The sequence below is a fragment of the Mytilus edulis genome, chromosome 3 (genome assembly GCF_963676685.1).
Source record: "Mytilus edulis chromosome 3, xbMytEdul2.2, whole genome shotgun sequence".
NCBI classification, from domain to species: domain Eukaryota; kingdom Metazoa; phylum Mollusca; class Bivalvia; order Mytilida; family Mytilidae; genus Mytilus; species Mytilus edulis.
Window position 1 is genome coordinate 63,327,194 of NC_092346.1, and position 24,039 is coordinate 63,351,232.

The window sequence follows — 24,039 nt, forward strand, 5'->3', positions numbered from 1 at the left end:
TAAATCTTTTGTTTCCATTTAATCCAGTATTATTATCTATTTATCTTAAATTCCTGAGTTTACTGTCGTCACTTTGTAATGATTATAACAAATGAATGCATCAAGTTCAAATTTTATAGCTGTCTGAAGTTGATGAATCAGTAAATCATAATAAAATACAATGACATCTAAAACATCCTGTAGGAAATCAATGGAAATCAAATATTTCTGGTGGCTTAATTTGAACCAAGCTATATATACCCACTGGAAAATTTAAGATAAAAAAGATATTAAATCGGAAGCCTGACGTCACATGTACAACATCAAAATTTGAATACATCAATTGTAGTTTAAATATATGTTTTGTGTTATTCTATTGGGAACAATTATTGCAAGTCCAGATATAGCTTTATGTTTTTTGTTGGTGTGAAAAGGTTTCTTCAATGATAATTTTAGCAATAATTATTATGTTAGATAAAGAGCATTCTTTTTACTGGGAATAATAACACTTTTTTTTTCAGAAAGTGTTGAATATTGTATTTGCTTACCTGTAAGAGATTTGTGTTCCTTATAAAAAATAAGAACATGGGGAATAATTGCCAATAAAAATTATCTATAGATAGACCCAGACAAAATTGCTGCTGTTGGTGATAAATCTGGTTTTTCAACAACAAAAATGAATGAATGTTTGAAATTAATGAGATGATTTCTATTTAATTTCAGTGTTTAGACAAGGTGATATAGGAACAAACTGGTACATGGTGTTGTCTGGAAGTGTAGAAGTTTTATTTTCCTCTTCAGGTCATCCAAGGGTAGGTAATTTGTTACATCTCACTTGCTATGAGAGATAACTCCCTAACCACAAAAATATTTAGAAGAAGGAAAACATGTATAACATGCTTCATGTAAAAAATATGCTAAGTGCTATCTTGATTTAATCTTCATTGTTGTTATACAGAAATTGTGACTTTTACTGTAAAGGTTTAAGTGAGCATTTATTTAATTGCCAGTCTTTGTAAGAATCAGGCAATTTAGGTAAAAATTAAAACATGATTAGAAAAAACCCACTGAGCTAATCATGCTATTTAATACTAACCATCATCCTGAGTTTAAAAGTATAAGTCTTTCGTTTGTTTGTGTCTGGTAATATCAAATAACTTGGTTAGAAAATTGGTTAGAATGATAGCAAATTACAGAGTTATTTCCCCTTATTCGTTAATTTCTAGTGCATTTCAACCAAATTGTATCTTCTATTACCAGAACAGAAAATGGAAATGAATGTTATTTTTGTGCATAACTACATGTTATGAACAGAAATCAATGTCAAATAGGGTGGGTTTTTTTTGGTCATGTTTTCACCACTGCCTGATTCTTAGGCAAACTGGCACTAAAAGTTCATAAGACTTTGCAGAAATTAAATCATCACTCAGATGTGATGCAAGCAATCTCTTAGTTGCCACCTAATTCATAATGAAATCAAAATTAAAAGTAATCCGTTTTTATGCCCCATTTATTATGCCCCATTTATGGGCATTATTTTTTCTGGTCTGCATACCTGCCAACTGTCACTATTTGCGGGGGATTTCCCCCATGGAGGCTCCAAAATGGAAATTTTGAAAGAGCAAATTTGTCCACAATTTCAAACAAAACAATCAATTTTACAATGGCTATAGGCTTGTAAAAGTATGAAGATGCCAAAAAACAACATTAACATATATTTGAAGGCCCCCTTGAAGGTTTTGTGGGACTATTGGAGCCATTTTGCACGTAAAACCCCCATGGGCATTTTGAAAAATTGGCAGGTATGGGTCTGTGCGTCTGTTCATCCGTTTGTCTGTCTGTCTGTCACACTTCTGGTTAAAGTTTTTGGTCAAGGTAGTTTTTGATGAAGTTGAAGTCCAATCTACTTGAAACTAAGTACACATGTTCCCTATGGTATGATCTTTCTAATTCTAATGCCAAATTAGAAATTTTTCCCCATTTTTACGGTTCACTGAACATAAAAAATGATAGTGTGGATGGGGCATCCATGTACTAGGGACACATTCTTGTTACATGATGTGTTTGTTTCAAAAGAAGGAAGAGTGAAAAAAGCTGCAAAAACGCTTTTGTTTCAAAGGCTCTTTATGTTAAATTTTATAACTGTTAAGTTCAGCAAAAACATTGATTTAATGATTATTATAACATCCATAATTCTATTATAGTTAAAATATTTTGAGATAACCCTTTTAATATATCATTATTGTCATCATTTATTAAATATGAAAAGATCAAAGCAGTAAAATCCATTGAAATATTCAATTAAAAAAACATGAACAATTCTTGACAGGACAAATTTGGAAATGATATATAATTATTTGAATGGAAATTTACCCTATTTCTATTTACGTGTATCAACTCTTCCTTTATTTAAAGTTCATGCCAGAAATAGTTCTTTTATAGCACGTTAATAGTCTGGTAAATATAGTTAAATAGTGATAAATTTTAGTGATGAGCAGAAATAGAAATATCTATTAGATGCTCAGATTGTATTTAGGTGTATTGATTCAGTAAGCATATCGGTAACAATAGACAAACATTTGGAGTGCTCACTGAAATAAGTTTGTGATAATATATGGTTGAGAAGAATACACTAAAATCCCTTTGTTTCATAATACCAGGCAGTTTAATAGAAAATATAATTACAATCTGTTTCCAGAAAGAATATAAAGTTAGTGAAGTCAGTCTTGAACAGCACAAAATGTGACAAATAATTATTTTTTCAATCTTTACATGTATATCCAACCATAATTTATTGCAATATTTGTCAAAGGTTTGTATGTTTATTCTAGAAAAAATTATAAAATACCAGTGCTCACTGGGGTAAATGTGATCTCCGTAACTGCAGTTACGTATATCAAAAGATGGCGGACGAAGTTTCTGGTCAATATTTCTTTTGTCAATTCTGTAATACTTCAGTATTATTCTTTGGTATTTCGTGTCTTATTTAAAGTATTACTAAGTTTGAAACTGAAATACAAAGCATCTTTTCATAGTTCAACCGCTAAATGGAGAAATCATCATTTCAAAAAATCGCGAAGATATGGGTAACTGTGTAGACGGATATCCGTAACTGTAATAAAAGTTGAGTGAAGGACATCAGTAACTGTTGAGTTACATTGTTTCTGCTTCATTCATTATACTCGATTTAATAATATGGATCATCATTTTTTTCCGAAATAAAACAAAAAAATTCCCTCAAGTACCCTCTCACGTTTACTTTGTTTGTGTAAACTATTTTTATATGAATCCGCCTGTTGAGTGAAGCCTTTTCAACTGATATTTTAGTCTGCTCTTATGTTGAACTGTAACACCACTGTCCCAGGTCAGGGGGAGTTGACCGCCATCTTACATGTTTAACATCGCTACATTCTGTATTTGCCTAGGCCTGGCCCATGCTATTTTTTTTTTTTTTTTTTTTTTGTACATAAATAAAGCCATAAGTTGACTTGTTCGAATTGTGTTACATTTGTCTTTTTGGGGCCGTTAATAGCAGACTATGCGGTATTGGCATTGCTCACTGTTAAAGGCCGAATGGTTAGCTGATAAATGTTAATTTCTATGTCATTTGGTTTCATGTAGAGAGCTATCTCATTGAAACTCGTACCACTTCTTCCTATTATTATATATATGTTCAGGACGAGAAGCATGTCACAAACCATCTATTGACCACAGTCAAAGAGTTACAAGGGTTATCAACGTATAAAGAGCACGGAATAATCTCTACATGAGGCATCAGATTAAACGACCCCATTCTGACCAGACGTGGATGCGTACTTGTACATCCCGCACAGCAAAACGGATGCCCCACTTTTGCTACGGTTTTCGGGGAGGTAGTCCAATGAAGACCATTTTTTCCAATCCCCAGTCACTCTTGGCGGTCTTGAAATGTAGTGGTTAGGTACTTCTTGATTATGATTAGCTGTACGTGATATTGTGCTATTTGGTTTTGTCTTTGTAGATTGTTAACCTTTACTCTATGTTACTGTTTAATAAATAATTTATTTTGGGGTTTCTCAGTATTCATACATACCGCCATTTTGTTACGGTGATATGGTCATTTTATACCTATGCCTTCAAATTTGTTTTAAAACTTTATCCTTAAAGTGCGTAATTGTCATTTTGTGTTTCTCCGTTGAAATAGTTTTAAATTTTGTTTTCTAGGCATTCAGATGTTAAAATAATGTTGACTGTGATACATTGTACCCCAAATTTTGATATTTTGACCGTTTGCTTTACCAAATAATTGGTTTTAATATAATGGAATTCAATGTGAGTCTGAGAGTCAGTGACTCTCATACAAGTGAGAGACTTAGCTATCTATAATAATGCCAGGTTTAATCTACCAGTTTCTACATAAGGTAATGCTTGTACCAAATCAAGAATACAGTTGTTATCAATTCGTTTAGTGTGTTAGAGGTTTTAGATTTTTTTTCATTTACTAAAAGACTGTCCGTTCTCAATTTTTCTTAATATTTCATCTCATTCTGCTGACTATATAGAAATATAGAATAGGAAGCCTGACCAATATTTTCACATAATAATTTTAAAGACTTCGAAGAACAATTCTTATTCATGTTTATCACACTTTAAATAACCGGAGACATTTATTTCTGTTCAAACATGATTGAATTGTGTAGAAATAAAATCAGTTACGGATATCAATATTTGCAGTTATGTATATCATTGACAATTTATTTACTTCAGTTACCCACATCATCACGATATTTTAGATGGCTGTTTTCTCCATTTCAGCGGTTGAATTGTGAATAAAACATTTAGTATTTCAGTGTCAAATTTAGTATTACGTTAAAAAAGACATGAAATGCCGAAAAATTAAACATTATTATAAAAAAATTGACAAAAGAAAAATTGACCAGAAACATCGTCCGCCATCTTTGGATATACGTAACTGCAGTTACGGAGATCACATTTACCCCAGTGAGTGCTGAAAATATATTAGATTTATAAATGCTTTCAAATTCTGTATGTGTATTACTGCTGTTTTATGTAAAATCAATGAGATTATCTATAGAGATATGATATTAAACTGTCAGTGTTTGTTGTTTAAATGCTTGACAAAAATTGATGGCTAGTAAATCATTTCTATTAAGAAAATCACACAAGGTGTTACATCGTTGTTGTTTTGAGGAAGCATAACAGAGGAAGCATTACGTTTATTTTGTATGTTCGTCTGTACATCCTGAAATTTGATTCCGTATTCAAACTTAAGTTTGCCTCAATTTAAATGTTATGAACCTTATACAAAATGCTTATTACCACAAAACTCAGAACAAGTACGAATTTGGGTTATGTCACTTTAACAGCTCTATAGTTATGTCCCTTTATAACATGATATGCACGTAGAAGGGGCATCATGTGTGTCCAATGGACACATTCATTAGTTTGTATGGTTCATCATTTGTTAAATTATCAATCAGTCTTTCTGAGATTGAAATATGAAAAAATAATTATGATCCTTCTGTAACTAAGATGACCACTACTGTGAAGCATAGTTCCATGTTGTTCTTGTCAGAATAAGTCATTGTAAATCATATCCCCTCCATTGGAACTAATATGGAACATAAACATCCTGTATAATACTTAATATAAAAAAAAGATTTATGTACTATCATCAAGGGCATTGTTATAAACAATGAATATTTGTAACCAATATTGAAAAATATCATTGTACAAATACCAGCATGGTTATTGGTATCAATAATAGATAGTCGTTGGTTATATTCAAGCAGTAATAGAACATAATGTGACCAAATGCAGGTTTAATTGTTTACCAATTCAATGTCTATTTTCAATATTTTATTATTATACAAATAACAGGTACAAAAAATTGTTTGCTAAATTATATTTTTGCATGTATAAATAATCCTATTATCCATCCACGTCCATGTTAAGCATGCAGTAATATTGATATTTCTTTCTGGGTGACAGTTCATTTTTGGGTCCTCTGCGCGGTCAAGGTTTCAACTATGTTGATTTTTTTGAAAAATCATAGACAATGATTTGGTTTTAAACAACTAACGCTCATGTATAGGCTGTTAATTGCAGGATAAAAACAATATGTACATTGTTGGAAATATAAAATGTATTTATACTTGCTACAAAACAGGAGAAAAGCTTGGTGAGCTTTGCTTTTCTTCCTTTTTCTAAAGCTTATACAAATGAATTTTATATTTTCTGACGATGTACCTATATATCATACTTAGAAAATTCCATAAGTGAGCAATGCCTGGAGCCTCTAGTTTAATCAATGTTTTGTGAAAAACAGAAAATATGCACTTAAACCTAAACTATAGCAAAAAAAAATATATAATAAAAATATTTATGTTTTGAACAGGATGAGGTAACATTATGCACTTTTGGTGTAGGAATATCATTTGGAGAGTCTATTTTGACAAACCAACCAAGGCAGGCAACAGTTGTCACTAAAGAATTTACAGAACTTGTTAGAATTGAACAGAAGGATTTTAGGATACTCTGGGAGGTAATTGAAATCCATAAACTAGAGTTGAGTACAACAAATATATATGTAAATACATTCCTTGAAATTTATTGAATAGATAATGAATTTTGTTCAATATTTAACATATTCATTGAATACTTGATAAATTTATTGAATATGTAATAAATGTTGTTGCATAATTAATAAATTCATTGAATGTATAATGAAGAAAAAGGGGCTCATTGCATTTGCACCAATTTTTGATAATGCAGCACTTCATTTGTGTCAAAAATAAATGCTGCATTTGTGCCAATTAGCAGAAAAATTTATAACAGATATTAACATGAGTATGAGGCTCAGAATGTTGTAGAGAATACCCCCCCCCCTCCATTGAATAAGTAAGTGAGTTTATACTCATTTCTCATACAAAATTGTGCTAATGCAGTACAAAAGCATTCACCTATCAATTAATCAATCATTCAAAACTGAGTGACATTTAAGGTATAAAATTGTAAAGTCTTCTCATGTCCTCGACTACGAAATGGACATAATTCATTCAAAGACAAATTGAGGAGGAAATATGTCCTTAATATTTTTAGGCCTGGCATTTACAATATCTAATGTATTGAAAAACATAGAAAAATTGCATAGATGTACCTCAAAAAGTTTCAAGTCCAGAATTACAACAGATATTGACAGCAAAACAATTATAAAAAACGTTGAATGATAGTCAGTCACTGTTTAGATTAGCAAAAAATACAATCACAGCATTTATAAAAACTAATTAGTGTTTTATGTTTACTTTTTGGTTTATTGATGAATATGATTTATGAATATTATGTTATATTTTGCTATCAGAACTATGTTTGTAACTTTATAATTAAAAGTCTCTTTTCAATAAAAATCAATTATTTATATAATGTACCTGTACTATTGTCTCAAATGTATTATTTTGCTCAAATTGGAATATCATTTGTGACACAAATGAGAGATTTTTTGGGTGGAAATGAAATGAAATGCTGATGGGTACTAAAGCAAGGACTGATTTTTAGATATTATTAATTGTTTCTACAATATCAAAGTAATGTGTAAGAGTTTTGAAATTTTATTTGTTAAAAGGCCTTATTAATTTTATAATATAATTTTAATTCTTGTTAATGTTTTTTTTCCAGAGAAATAAAACATTATTAGAAGGTGTGATCACACCACTAAGTTCACTTACAAGGACAAGTAAGTATAGTCATTAGTTATAAAATGTAATTGTAAAGAGGACAATTTTAGCCCTCATGTACCTGTTTTCGTCTCCCTGCAACAAAGTCATGGAGGCCACTTACATCTAGTACTCTTTTGCATTGAAAGAAAAAACAAGAGAATGGAGAACACTACTGTTAATTCATTTATTTTCATGGGTACCAATTTTCATGGCTTGTGGAAAACTTGCCTTTTCATGGATATGTAATTTCGTGGTTTTGCCAAGGTCTACATACACCCTGGAAAAAAAATTGGTAATTCTTTGAACATTAAAATTCATGGTTCACCTGTACCTGCGAAAAACCACGACAATTGGTATCCAACGATAAATAATGAATCCACAGTATTTTATTCTCTGAAAGTATTTACAGTAAGCAATCTCCAATTATCAATTATTTCAAATTTCAATCATACAGTACAATCCATGTATAATCAGAGGCTTTGTAAATCATGTTTATACTTTAAAAGACTTACCAGATATTTTTAACATCTTATGTTTTACAGATCCTCACAAACATCAGTATGAATTGTCACCACAGATACCAAGGTCAAGGAAAGGTAGTAGTTCAAACTTGGATGATAAGCACAGCAGTCCAGCCTCACCCATCACTACGGTGAGTATTTGTTTTTGGGATATTTTGTTTTTGACCATAAATGTAAGAGTATCTAATACTGCTTTAAGGATAATTTCAAATGATAATTTGGACCTACTAGTTTTAACAAGATAGTTGTGGCATATTTATTTTACTAAATCTTTGTTCAAGGAGTATAGGACTGTTAATCAGATATGCAGTATTTATAACATTGTTTTTATGCTATTTGTATAAGGCTTTGTCTCATTTACATTTATCCTGTAGCATTGTCTGCAGTGTCATATGTTGGCAATTGTTTTTTCATAAGACAAAATGGAACCATACTTGGTAAAAAAATTCTCTAGGCAGGTCTCAGCAAAATACTAATTAATTGCCATTTCATATAAGTACTGAGTGAAGATCAGACAACAAAAATTATTGCCATTAAATAACATTTGACACAATGAAAAATATAAAATTCTAGCTTTAAATTGAAAAAAAACCTTTACAAACTTGAATTATATAATGCATATGTAATTCTATGAAGGTACTTTATAATGTATTTGTTGCATATCTGATTTCTAAATTGGCAGATGCAGGAGAAAAATAAATTCTAATATTAGAAATGCATCTGAATTTATTTTTGTTGGGTATAGTTTATTTAGCCCTCATTCCTCTCAAATTTTATACAGCTAGATACATAAACAATTAAATTATGTCAGCCAAACTTGAGAGTGTCTTGTTTTGATTGTAAACATAATATAATGAAGCACCAAGGAAATTAAATTGGAAGGGAATAAAAGAAAAAAATCAAATTAAAAACTATTTTCTTAAAATCATTTTTTTATGTTTAGTTTCAAATCAAATATAGAAGCAAACCATTAAAACGTGACTAGATGATCTTTGGTGGACAATAAATATAAAAAAGATGTGGTATGACTGCCAATGAGACAATAAGTTTAGATTTGTAGAAAGAAAATAATCCAAGTCTTTAATGATGAACAGAAGTTGCTTCCCTTGAAAATCAAATCATTGTCTTGTTACCATTTTGCTTTTTTATTTCAAAGAAATTTCTTGAAACTTATTTGGAAGCTTTATAGTACCAATATCTCAGTTGAGTGACAACAGTTTAAGTTGAATAATTGAGCAGTTTAAAGAAAATATTTCTTGGAGTTTACATTGTAGCCCTGTAGAATGTTTAATAACACTGATGCTCATATTTCTGGATGGATGTAAAACCAACGCTTTTCTACAGAGTTTAAATAAATGGTGTGGAGATTTTTTTTTAACTATTTGAAAAATAAGTGTTGTATTCATATGGCACTTTTTTGGTCCCTGCACACAATGCCAAACAACCATTTTTTTAACAGTAATATGTCCCTGGGAAACCTAAATTATATAGAAAATTAAGTGCTCTCAAGCCTACATTTCCTTTAGGATTAAAATGGAATTTATATTGAATATTTATATCAGCAATGTCAGGGACAAGTTTGAAAATCAACAGTGACCAATAATTTTAATGGGACTTTACATTGTCCATGGAAAATGTAAATTTTTTAGAAAATTGCATTCTTAGTGATGTCAAGTGTACAGTTTTGGCAAAATATTTATGAAATTTTATATCGTAGAATCATATCAGCAATGTCTCAGATGAGTTTGAAAATCAGTGTGAATAGTTAATATTTTTTCTGTTCGGTAGCACAAGGTAGCAGAACTGAGAAGACATTTTTCATCAATAATGATTTTCTTTGGTCGCTTGCCATTACACAGGGCCATTAAAAGTATTGTTCATGTGCAAAATTACATTAAATTTCAAAAAGGATATCCTTCACTTCCAGTTTTGACATTGGTACAAGGAAGCAGTCGTAGCCACATGAAGAAAATATTGTTTAACTGTTTTTTTTCGTTTGAAGTAAATGGATTGCACGTTTTAGGACTTAATTAATGTTCTGATGAACTATTGGTGAATATTTTATGTAATAAAACTGAAAAATAGATGTTATCTGTAAGATATTTTATTTTATGGGATATTTAAAAAAAAATCTTTAAAAAGCTAAGAGAGTGCTGGTAGAAACTTGTAAATGGGATGCTATGAGCTACTGTTTGTGTGATCAATTATTTAAAAAATCTAAAATTGTTTCTGGACACTGATTGTTACATTCATTTGAGCACAGATTTCGTTTCATACACCTTTGTAGGGATTTAACTATTGTATTTTTATTTTTGGATTAGTTTTCAATTTTTCATTTTATTTTATAGATGCCATCTCAGAAACTTTCCAGAGCAGCCAACATTTTACGTGCTATGATACTCTCAAGAGCTCCTCACATGATTCGTGACAGGAAATACCATTTACGAACATATCGCAGATGCATGGTGGGTACAGAAATGGTTGATTGGTTGTTACAGCAAAGTACTCTGGTGTATTCTCGTAACCAAGCAGTTGGAATATGGCAAGCTCTACTTGAGGAAGGATTAGTTGTACATGGTGAGTTAGAGTTATGTCCCTTTTCTTAAAATGATCTGAATACATATGCTAACATTATTTTTAAAAGAATTTTTACCCTACATAAATAATTAAAAGTTCTGTGTGATAAAATACAAGAATTTGACCTATGTATACTTACTAACTTTAATAATTGATTAAGTTTTATAAGATTAATAAAAGCATGTTACAGAGACATTTGAGATCGGAAGCTTTGTTATTGGCCTAATTTTGATGATGTATTGATGTGATTAAATGACATCCTTTTATCATGCACCATTGTTGTTGTTGACTTCAAAATCAATAGTAAGACAAAAATAAAACAAAAAGATTGATTAACCCATTTTATTTGTTCAATAATATGCAAAATACATTGAACGAGCATTTAAACAGTTTAGATATTACCCACATTTTCACAATCATGTAAACAAATATTTGACTCTGACCTTAAAGTATTAAAGACATTCTTCATCAAGCTCTTTCTATTTTTAAATACAAATATTTATTTGTTGTTCCTAAAGAAGTAGAAACAATAATACTTCTTTGTAAACTGTGAAACAGTTTGAGCTTCTAAATCTTAAACGTTGTCAGATTACATTCTAAAAGAAGAGATAACATGCATGAAAATAATTTGAACAGAATTTATTTTAAAAACTACACTATACCTGAAGAAACGTGCAATTAATTTTGATATGGTTTACATGATGACATATAAATAATATACAGTCACTTCTCTTATTAACCGGATGTTTTGTAACTTCTCAAGATTAATTGAAACATGTTTTACATGAAACTTTACAAAGTAACATATGTTCTATTTCAATTACTTCATTTTCCCATTTATTATATTTCCTGGAAATGGTTATTATTTTAATTTTTTTTTTTTTATGAATACACATGACAACTTTGTTAAACATAGGAGATATTTCTAATAAATACTTATTCAGAATACAGGATGTTTGGTAAAAGAACAGCAACTCAATTTCCCTTTACATCTACAAAATGATTACATTGTATTCCTTATAGGATGCACTTTTGTCAATATTTCTCATAGGAACTCTTTTTACAGTTAAGACTGCCACTTTTACTATGAAGTTTCGTAATAATAATGATATCCTGCTTATGGAAAGTTTACATGCACTTTAATATTTCAATATTTAGCAAAAACTGTAAACATAAGGTTGGTTAAGTGAAGATTTATATGCTTTGAATTTCTTGGAGATTAATCTTATAATACTAAATTTCTGAGCTTCCTGTCTCTTTATTTTCAGCCTTCTTTGAAATTTAATTTGACATCTATCCTACTGTCTCAATACTGGTAAAATTCACAAGTTGTGTCTCTCAGATAAGTCATGGAGATCATATTTGGCAACTTTTCATCAAGACCATTTAAAAACTACTGGTGTAAATTTTACACTATTTACCTTGAAACTTTATATGTGTTTAAAAAATGCCAAGGATGAGTTGCTCAAAGGACACTTTTTTGTTTAAAAAATGAAGTTTTATCTAAAAAGGTTATTTATTTGTGATGATGAATCATAAGTTAGTGTAAAGTTTAAACCTTAAGATCTTTCAAATATTATGAATAGAATATTCACAGAGGGGTTGAAAGATTGCATACATTTCATTCATATATTACTTGAGTTTGCCTCCACCAAATATTATGAAACTAGAAACTAATACACAATACTCATTACTCATTACCACACAACTCAGCTCAAGTACAAATTTGGGTAGTGTCACTTTTACTGTTCTTCAATTTTGTTACTTTATAACTTAATATGATATGCAAGTAGGCATCATCTGTGTCCCATGGAAACATTGCACATTTATTTTAAAGATGCGTTGATTTTTTGTCTTTCCAAAAAAAAAATTTAAAAAAAAAGAAAAGAATCAATTATAAGAACTTTAATTGAAGACTTTTGTAGGCTATTGATCTCATATTTGAAGTTTGAGGACTAAAATTGCTGCAATAAGTTTTATTTTAATTATTTCATATCTTGATACAAAATGTTTAATAATATTTTATAATAAAAAGTCTATATAACTCATAGTTTATTTTCAAATATCTCTATGATAATTTTTCTCTTGAAGAACTTTTATGGCTGTTCGTAATAATTGTAAATATTTTATGAGCCATATATTAGTAAGTAACATTTGATCTTTTAAAATTCTCATAATAAAAGTGAAATTTGTTTTTGTGAGACATTCTTATATACTTATTGAGTATAATAGAGTTAAAATTATAAGAAAATACCTTGGTCATAGTGTTTCCTTCTTGTCTTCAAATTTAGCTTGATCTTTATTAAATTTTATAGTATTACCAGACATGTAAATATTTTTAGTTGCAATATTAACATTACGCCATTCCGAAAAAGTTTTTTTTTGTTTTATTTCTGCATACTTTTGTAAAACTAAAATAATATAGTTTGATAATTTATCAAGTTCCAATAAAAATATGAAAAATAATGTCACATCAAAAGAAACAAATTGAAATAAATGCTGTTATATTATTCTGTCAACGGTGCATGTGTAGTACTGTATACACAACAGTTTATCACTGTCAGTACAAATGTATTATAAATCTTATAAGAAATTCATAATATTGATTTAATAATTAAATGAAAGGAGATGTTGAATAAAGGTATAAAAGACAGCAGTCCAACATTGAAAGGGTAAACATACAGCCTTCAATAATAGACTGAGTGTTGATAAGATATGCAAAGCTCTGAATTGAGCCACATTTGCACACAAAAAAAAAAGAACTATTTTCAGCATAATAAAGGTCCCTGAGACACAAACATATTAGGAGTATGTATATACATGAAGAATATATTACCAGACGATGAAGTATTATACTCCCTCTTTAAAGGAGAGAATATACATGTTCACGTCTGTCTGTCTGTCTGTCAGTCACATGAAATTTCCATTGCATACTCCTAACAACTACACAAAACTCCATGTAAGGCATACTTTATTATATGATGGAGAGTGTATACATGTATATCCAGGAACTACAAAATAACTCTTAACATTGTAAATGGGTTTAAGTGCCAACACAATCATATTGAAAATATAAGTCACAAACAATCAGTTGAATCAAGTAACATCTTTTCAACACAATTATAGTTTTATAGAGATGTACTAAGCAGTCTAATAACATTACTACAATGGTTGACTGATCAACTGTGGCAGTGAAACTGTAATACTATCTTCTTCTTCACAGGATATAAACACATTGTAAAGAAATTCTTTCATAAACCTCTTGCCCTGCCCTACTACCACATTTAAAAAATAATAACAAATAAATGAGATGAACTGTCAGTACTGTTTTCTTTTCAAAATTGTGACATACTTATAAAAATCACCAAATGAAAAGAATATCTCTCTCATCCTATTGAGAAAGTTGATAAAAGTATCTTGCCTGAATATATTAAGTCCTAATCTGTCAAAATTTACTTTGACATAAAAATTTTAATTTATTTTATGTAAATTATATGGTGAAATGTTTGTATTGATACATTTATTTGGATTTAATCTTTTATCTTCATTTTAAATCTGGAGGCATTATTATATTTCATAATATTGTGAGGTAAGTGAAAAAATAGACCTAGTATCTTATTTACACATGGATAAAGAAGAACGAGCCACTCCTGCTCACAATTAGTTAAAAAATAATAGTCTTACATCTCCAAAAGAGGGTAAAATTAAGTTAAAGTTGGCATACATGTGAAGGAAAATGGGGATGAGGTTACCATTGTTTGATAAAAAAATAGTCCAAAATTTAAGGAGGTGAACTCTGAAATGGGTGGCATAACTTATCATATCTATACTACTGAAGGAAGAGACCGATTTCATTAAGTTGCATCTCCTCTGAAACCATACAAAGTCGGAAATATTTGTGATATGACAGATATAAATGTAGTGTTTGGTACTTCTTAAAGAAGTAGGGGCAATAAGGCCCTTATTTGGCCCAAAAATCTCTGCAAATTTAAAAGTTATCATACATATTTTTAAATTACTGAAAAGTATCTAAGGTACAAGGTATTCAGAAAACAAAAAAATTTGGACATTGAATAAGTTTCCATGGCAACAAATCATGACTTATTTTGCATATTTTGTAAAATTTTGTGATTTTCCTTTTTTTTTTCATCAAATTTTTAAGTATATCTTAGATTGAAAAAGTATGTGCACACCCAAGAAACAATTTTATTTTTGGTGAGATTTTGTCAATAGTCATAATAAAGCTTCTGTTAAATTATTTTGTTGTTTCTTGGCTGCGCAAGATGTTTCCACAACAGAATTAAAGATAGAAAACTGAATAAATTCTGTATTTTCATCGTTTTTGTGAAACAGTACATATTTGACGTAATCGGTACGTCATCACATAAAAATCTTAATGTTTTTCATTTATATTTCTTGACCTTATGCATTTCTAAACATTATGTACCAATTTAAAAATTTATCAAATATTTTATTTTCTTGGGCCAAAACCTGGCCTTAATGCCCCTACTCCTTTGTCTTTGAAACAATCTTTTTCCCACAGAAAACACCACTTTATGAGAAAATATCCAAATTAGAAGACTGTTATAGATCCGTGTCTTATACACTTTGGTGCATACTCAGTCAACTTATTGCCCGCAAAACACATGAACAACAAAAAATAAAAACAATGAGAAGTCGATCGGGTAAACAAATACTTGCCCAATTGTAACTTACTTCACGGGCATCTTCTAGTTTGTCTTATTTAAACACCAGCTATAGTACTCTTCACTTAAAAGTTCATGCCCCAATTTTATATGACGACCTTGAAAATGTTTTAAGTTGCAGATCCATTTAGCATAACTTTTCCCAAAAGTAATCCCACATCCTTATATAGATTTATATTGTTAGTCCCACTCCATCCTTATTTCATCCAGAAATATATCATTACACCAACTAGATAAGATATTTGTCCAAAGGATGATTTAACCCAGATATCATGGTTAAGTGATCACTAAAATAAAAACATTTTAGGAGTTCTACATAAAGTTTCAGGAAAAAACTATTGATAGCTTTTCTTTCATTTTGTTGACATAGCACAATGTATTCCTATTTTCATATCAATTAAAAATTAAAATGATTAAAAATTTTATTTCATTCAAAATATGTTTATAGAAAGATAAAAAATGTGTATAGATGCAGTGAAAACTTGATATAATACAAATGTTATTGCTTTGTACAGATAAACACATGAACAAATTCAGTATGAATTTCTACTTAAAAGGACATCTAATGCCTAGTCATGGACTACGGCAAATGGTGTATAATGTAAAAAAGATAATGTCAGGGACATGTTTTACAAGTGAATTACACAGAGAATAGGTTTATTTTTGAAAAAACTGCCTCATACATGGTAGATCTTTTTTTTTCAGTATGTCATGAGCACCAATTCAAGGATAAATATTTATTTTACCGTTTCCGTCAAGACGACCAGGGAGTTGGTACTGTACCATCTCATAACGACAAGAAAGAAGCTGAAGAAGAATTGCAGGATATTTTGTTGACATTGGCTCAGATTGGACCTGACGCCATGATGCGAATGATATTACGTAAACTGTAAGTACACTTAGTGAAAATAATAAGAAAAAGACACTGTAAAGATGTCATAGTGTTTAGGGGCCTTGTTGAACTAGTTGATCTATAAGAGTGATCAAAAGCCAATCACTTAGGTTGTACTTTCAAATCCTATTCATTACAAGTTCCATTGGACTCTTGATCTTAATTAGCTAGGATTGGCAGTTTTCCTGTGGAAGGTACATGTTCTCTCCAAGTCAACTATTAAAAACTCTGTGTCATGATTAGCCAAATGTGGCTCTAAACACCCAACAATCAATCAGTCAATGCTGTTCTTATATTAATGAAATCTGGAGTATCTATCATTCTTATTGATGTTTATAAACCTTCATTTTACAAACTTTATTTTAAATGCATCACAAAAGTTACCTCTACTATTGTGTCATACCTATATTTCGAGCTCTGTAAGACTCTGAAGCAAAAAGTTCAAATTTTACGATTATTTAATTTGTATATCTTATAAACTTAATGTTAGGTCATATCAAAACCTTTTATATGCTATTAAGATGAAAAGGTAGAAAGAAAATTCTGAAATGAAAAAAAAAAGTTTTTATTTTCTTTTCAAACTTACTTGCAAACAAAACATTAAATGTGATCTATTTTGCATTTGTATATTTATTTCATACACCTGGTCTAAGGTTGAGAATTTATTTCCATATATAACCGTTTTAAGTTTGCAGCAACAATTTAAAGTACATTTCTTAATGAGGAATTAGTTTAAAATGTCATGTTCTTCTATTTTTCAATTTTCGTGGGGACAATTTTCACTAAAAGAAGATAAACTTTCTTCTTTATGTAACATCTATCACATTTTACTGAAAACAAGTCTGTGTTATGCATGTTAATGAATTATTTTCTGTAACATTCCCATGAATTGTGAAAGGCATACTGTCTTTCAAATTAAATTATCTTATTTGCTTAAGGATTAATGTTCTACAAATAAGTTCTGAATTGGAACCAAAGAAAAACATACATAATATATTTTTTGTTTAACTGTCTGACATTTTCAGTTGTTTTCAACAAATAGTGGTATCATTCATATATAGAAAAAAAAATGGTGTAATTGTATATTCAAGGTCAGTTCCATAGCCAGGATGTTTCTGAGGGTGGTTATTTGGGCTTCAAAGACTTATAGTTAAACTTCAATTGTAATCTCAACTTAAATAGTTTTTAAAAAGCTTTTTGTTTGTTTTGAGGGAGGGGTTTCCATACTAACACCCACCCCCACTGCTATGGTCTGGACACTGAGTCATGTATTAATAACTGCTTAAAAAAATATTTTATTCAATTTGAAGGAATAACTGTACATGTGTCCTTAAATTTAAGAATTGAAATGTAGTTTTGGCACAAACTTTGTGACTCACTGGTAGTAGTTCATGGGTATACTGTATGTATGTAATATGTCCTAATGATAAAAAATTATAAAGTTGGAGCAAAGTTTAAGACCAAATGAAAAAAAAAAGTTTTAGCAATATTTAGACATGATAGTATCTTTTTTTTCACAAATTAAAAGGGCATTTAAGATGAAGTTGCAAATTGACAAGTATCATATCTTAACATAGTTTGTAGGATTAACAGAACAGGTGTCACATGCAGAGCAGGATCTGCTTACCTTTCCAAAGCACCTTAGAGCACTTCTGGATCTTGGTGTAGATAATTTTTTTTTCAGTTTTCTACATAGTGCTTATGTCTTGTTTGCCTGTTCATTGTTTTTTTTATTTTTTGCAATAGGTACAGTGTTGTCAGTTTCTCTCTGACATATGAGTTTATAGTGTCTCCTAAGTATAATGTATCTGTTTTAAATAGTACTCATGTTTTCAAGTGTGTAATCAAGTTGAAAATAACAATGTCTTTGGGAGATCTTTTAAAGATCTTAAAGTTCATGTGTAAAAATGTGGACATGTCACAACACCCACTATCTAGCTTTAATGGTAAACTTTATATAGTAAATTATAGAGAATACATTACTGAAGCTTCAAAATCCAGTGGGAATGATGATTTCAAAGATGAATAAGATATATATCAAATGGAAAATATGCCTATTATTAGAAATTTAAGTTAAAGCCAAGCAGATATTTCTTGCTTTATTTTATGTAACTCTGGTCATAAAGCAAGTTTTGAATAATTAAAGTATAAGCAATATAATTTCTATGTAAGTGAAACATGATTGTTAAACAGATGTTCTCCTTGAAGTATTTGAAGACTTGCCACAATGAAGAACTACTTATTATAAACAATAATTGAAAGTTATTGGTAAATTACAGATGTATACTTAGCTCTGGTGTTATGATATATCATTAATGTCACATTTCATAAATAAACAACTAAGAACAGTGATTTGTTTACTGTATTTGATGAATTTTATTCTTTTCATTTCTATTTTGATTTTTTATATTTCTTTAAAGCTGTCTCTCATAATATTTTATGTCTCTTACTAGAATGATAGTTTACTACAGAAAACTTTATTATATATAATGAAATTCTTATCAGTCAATCCTTTTTAGCTCACCTGGCCCGAAGGGCCAAGTGAGCTTTTCCCATCACTTGGCGTCCGGCGTCCGGCGTCGTCGTCGTCTGTCGTCGTCCGTCGTCGTTAACTTTTACAAAAATCTTCTCCTCTGAAACTACTGGGCCAAATTAAACCAAACTTGGCCACAATCATCTTTGGGGTATCTAGTTTAAAAAATGTGTGGCGTGACCCGGCCAACCAACCAAGATGGCCGCCATGGCTAAAAATAGAACATAGGGGTAAAATGCAGTTTTTGGCTTATAACTCAAAAACCAAAGCATTTAGAGCAAATCTGACGTTGGGTAAAATTGTTTATCAGGTTAAGATCTGTCTGCCCTCAAATTTTCAGATGAATCCAACAACCCGTTATTGGGTTGCTGCCCCTGAACTGGTAATTTTAGGGAATTTTTGCTGTTTTTGGCTATTATCTTGAATATTATTATAGATAGAGATAAACTGTAAACAGCAATAATGTTCAGCAAAGTAAGATTTACAAATAAGTCAACATGACCAAAATGGTCAGTTGACCCCTTTAGGAGTTATTGACCTTTATAGTCAATTTTTAACCATTTTTCGTAAATCTTAGTAATCTTTTACAAAAATCTTCTCCTCTGAAACTACAGGGCCAAATTAATTCAAACTTGGCCACAATCATCTTTGAGGTACCTTGTTTGAAAAATGTGTCCGATGACCTGGCCATCCAACCAAGATGGCCACCACGGCTAAAAATAGAACAGGGGTAACATGTAGTTTTTTGCTTATAACTCTGAAACCCAAATCATTTAGAGGAAATCTGACAAGGAGTTAAATTGTTAATCAAGTCAATATATATCTGGCCTGAAATATTCAAATGAATTGGACAACCGGTTGTTGGGTTGCTGCCCTCCAATTGGTAATTTTTAAAGAAATTTTGCTGTTTTTGGTTATTATCTTGGATACTATTATAGAAAGCGATAAAACTGTAAACAGCGATAATGTTCATCAAAGTAAGATCTACAAATAAGTCCACATGACCTAAATGGTCAATTGACCCCTTAAGGAGTTATTGCCCTTTATAGTCAATTTTAAACAATTTTCATTAATTTGGTAAATTTATGTAAATTTTTACCAAATATTTTTCTCTGTTACTAATGGGCAAAGTTCATTATAGATATAATTGTAAGAAGCAAGAATGTTCAGTAAAGTAAGAACTTCAAACACATCACCATCACCAAAATACAATTTTGTCATGAATCCATTTGTGTCCTTTGTTTAATATGCACATAGACCAAGGTGAGCGACACAGGCTCTTTAGAGCCTCTAGTTTCGTAAATCTTAGTAATCTTTTACAAAAATCTTCTTCTCTGAAACTACTGGGCCAAATTAAACTAAGCTTTGCCACAATCATCATTGGGGTAATTTGTTTTAAAAATGTGTGGCGTGACCTGGCCAATCAACCAAAATGGCTGCCACGGCTAATAATAGAACATAGGGGTAAAATGCAGTTTTTGGCTTATAACTCAAAAACCGAAGCATTAAGAGAAAATCTGACAGGGTTTAATTGTTTATCAGGTCAAGATCTATCTGCCCTGATGTTTTCACATGGATCGGACAACCCGTTGTTAGGTTACTGTCCTGAATTGGTAATTTTAAGGAAATTTTGCCGTTTTTTGTTATTATCTTGAATATTATTATAGATAGAGATAAACTGTAACAGCAATAACGTTCAGCAAAATAAGATCTACAAATAAGTTTACATGACCAAAATAGTCAATTGACCCCTTAAGGAGTTATTGCCCTTTATAGTTAATTTTTAACATTTTTCATAAATTTTTGTAAATTTGTAGAAAATATTTTCCACTGTAATTACTGGGCCAAGTTCATTATAGACAGAGATATTTGTAGCAACAAGAATGTTCAGTAGAGTAAGATCTACAAACACATCACTATCACCAAAACACAATTATGTCATGAATTTATCCGTGTCCATTATTTAATATGCACAAGACCAAGGTGAGCGACACAGGCTCTTTAGAGCCTCTAGTTTGTCTCGCCTTGGCTTAGTGTAGAAAAGTAAGACTTGCTGTTTCCAGCCATTAGTTCATCATTAAGTCAGTTCAAGGGAAACTGTGAGGGGTAGGTCTGTATAAGGTCTGCAATTGTATTAGCATTGGAAAATCTCAATTCCATGGAGAATATTTGGTCATGGTATATCAGTTTTGAAACTTTTGCATAATTTGCATCTTTATGTTTGTGTATAGGCTTATGATAAATCAATGGTATTTGGTATGCAGTTTTTTCTGAGCATTGGTGTTAGCATTTCCACAGGTTATTTGGCCCTGCACCACTATAGTCATGGATCATTGACTTTGAAAGTTTTGTATAGTTTACATATTAAAGTGTTACCTTTTTGATTTCAAGATTTGTATTGTACTTTCAAAATTATATAACATGTGATGTGTCTGGCATACAAAATTTTGAGCCTCAGGTATCTATGATTAGTTTATGTACATAAAGGTGAGGCATATCCCAGTGTCAACAGTTGATTTCCTTAACTTTTATAAAACATGTAATATGAATAAAACTACTTTTTGTCCAACCGTCTATCAGGACATGCAAACATTTTCTTGTTTTAAATTAGGATTTACTCCTTAGACTTTGTTGACATAGATAATTTATTGACACACACCGCTACTTCTCTCTTACAAGTTAAGGTACAAGATTTAACAAATAGCACATAGACAATCATGTCACTCTCGAATGGCTTTGAGAATGTTTTGTTTTCTCTAAGTTGTTGTGATAAAACAATTTTTCAGAATCTGGGTCACCATGACCTAAATTTCATGCTTGACAGACTTTGGTTAACTTTTATGTGTTTAGAACCATTTCTAAGATTTGATGTTGTTAAATGTTCTTGATAAATTATATTCCAGCTCTTCATTCCTCTTAAAGTTTTTAGTTGACAATTTTCATAATCCTATGGGACTGTGTCACTTTTAGTATGACTTTGACAGTTTGAAAAAGGATCTCAACTTCCACCTCATTACAGAGAGGTTTATACAGAAAATCTGTCCTTTATATTCATTTGTAATGATGTTCATCAACAGACTTTTCTTTTGGGTACCGGTACTTCTTCTACTTTTACAATCCAAAATTTTAGCATGCCTAGTTAATTTCATCTATATTTTCATTTATGATTTGTTTTGTTTTGGAATTATATTTTTTGTGGTTGGGTGGAGGGTGTTAGGGTGCATCTGTGTTTTTGATAATCAGATTGACAAACGTTAACTTTTTATGCCCCACTTACAATAGTAGAGGGGCATTATGTTTTTTTCTATGTCTCACCTACGATAGTAGAGGGGCATTATGTTTTCTGGTCTGTGGCTCTGTTCGTCCGTGCGTCTGTTCGTCCGTCTGTGCATCCGTCCGTTCAGGTTAAAGTTTTTGGTCAAGGTAGTTTTTGATGAAGCTGAAGTCCTTGAAACTTGAAACTTAGTAGACTTGTTGCTTATGATATGATCTTTCTAATTTTAAAGCCAAATTAGACTTTTGACCCCAATTTCACGGTCCACTGAACATAGAAAATGAAAGTGGGAATTTCAGGTTAAAGTTTTTGGTCAAGGTAGTTTTTGGTGAAGCTGAAGTCCAATCAACTTGAAACTTAGTAAACTTGTTGCTTATTATATAATCTTTTTTAATTTTGAAGCCAAATTAGACTTTTGACCCCAATTTCACGGTCCACTAAACATAGAAAATGAAAGTGGGATTTTCAGGTTAAAGTTTTTGGTCAAGGTAGTTTTTGATAAAATTGAAGTCCAATCAACTTGAAACTTAGTACATATGTTCCCTATAGTATAATCTTTCTAATTTTAATACCAAATTAGATTATTACCCAATTTCACGGTCCATGGAACATGGAAAAGGATAGTGCGAGTGGGGCATCTGTGTACTTTGGACACATACTTGTTTTTAACGTCATCTTATTCAATACTTTTTTAAAAATGTCTATTTGTAGAACTCTTTGAATGATATCAGTATGATATGAACATAGCAATAATTTATATTACCCTTGTCATGACATCTAACATCTGAATCATATAAAGTTTACATGAATATACGTGTATATGTTTTATTTGTTTTATTTGCAAAAAAGTATATATTGATTGTGGAAGGGTATATTTATTTTGTTGCTTTTATCTCAGATATAATCTTTTATTCATTTTGAAATCACAAAGGAAATATGTCATGCATTGCATTTAAATTATTGTGTAAATGTTGTTATTTGTTATGATAACATTTATATATTTATTCACATATAGTCCGAGATTTTTCAAAAACCAATAATTAGCCCCGTCTCTCTCCCCCTCTTGTCACTGAATTTTATGATGCACTTCAATTCATTTCTTTCAGTGAACAAAGGAATTGAGTAAAGTGGTGGTGTAAGCTTAACTATTTTGCAGTGCCTTTTTAACATGTTTTATAGAAATATTTATTTTTATTTTCATTTAGAGGCCCCTTCACCCAAAATCTAAATCCTGCCGTGTTTAACCCCACCACATTCTGTATGTGTCAGTGGTAGTGTCATTTATTGCTGTATTTCATATTTGGTCAAACCATGTCTGTGCATTTACTCGTGCATGAACCATTCAAATTTTAATATGTTGTTACTGAAGACAAAATTGAGGTATTTTCACCGAATGTAGGACAGAAAGTCACAGGACAAAAAGTCACAGACAAAAAGTCACGGACAAAAAGTCACAGGACAAAAAGTCACAATTCATTTTTTTTGACTTTTTTCTTTGAATAAAAAACGCTTATTTCTAAAAAATATTTTTGTATTTCTCTTGAACTATTGTATAAAATCTAACTTTGTAAACAAAATTTATCCAAAAAATATCAAAGTAAATCAAATAATTGTTAAGAAAACAAAATGTCAAAGTGGCTCAGCTCTTAAATGGCTTCATAATGCCAAGAAATCTTTCTTTTACATGATTAAAATTAAATAAATCTTCATTTTTCAAGTATAATGACACATTTCCTAAACTTTAATATGTATATATGTATTAAAAAGTAAATATTTCAAGATATTTCTCTTATATATATTCAAACAATTGTCAACATATTATTTGTGACTTTTTGTCCTGTG

The 24,039-nt window shown here is 30.4% G+C and overlaps 1 protein-coding gene across 3 annotated transcripts in view; it reads left to right on the forward strand.

The window, feature by feature from the left end:
- The window catches only part of LOC139514429 (rap guanine nucleotide exchange factor 4-like), a 113,917-nt gene that overhangs the window by 30,693 nt on the left and 59,185 nt on the right, over nt 1-24,039 (forward strand). For all 3 annotated transcript variants that reach the window (XM_071303698.1, XM_071303699.1, XM_071303700.1), the window contains 6 exons: nt 703-791; nt 6,377-6,523; nt 7,654-7,711; nt 8,237-8,346; nt 10,564-10,792; nt 16,204-16,387. In XM_071303698.1, the coding sequence (XP_071159799.1) occupies nt 703-791; nt 6,377-6,523; nt 7,654-7,711; nt 8,237-8,346; nt 10,564-10,792; nt 16,204-16,387 (817 nt within the window). The remainder of the gene's footprint in view (nt 1-702; nt 792-6,376; nt 6,524-7,653; nt 7,712-8,236; nt 8,347-10,563; nt 10,793-16,203; nt 16,388-24,039) is intronic.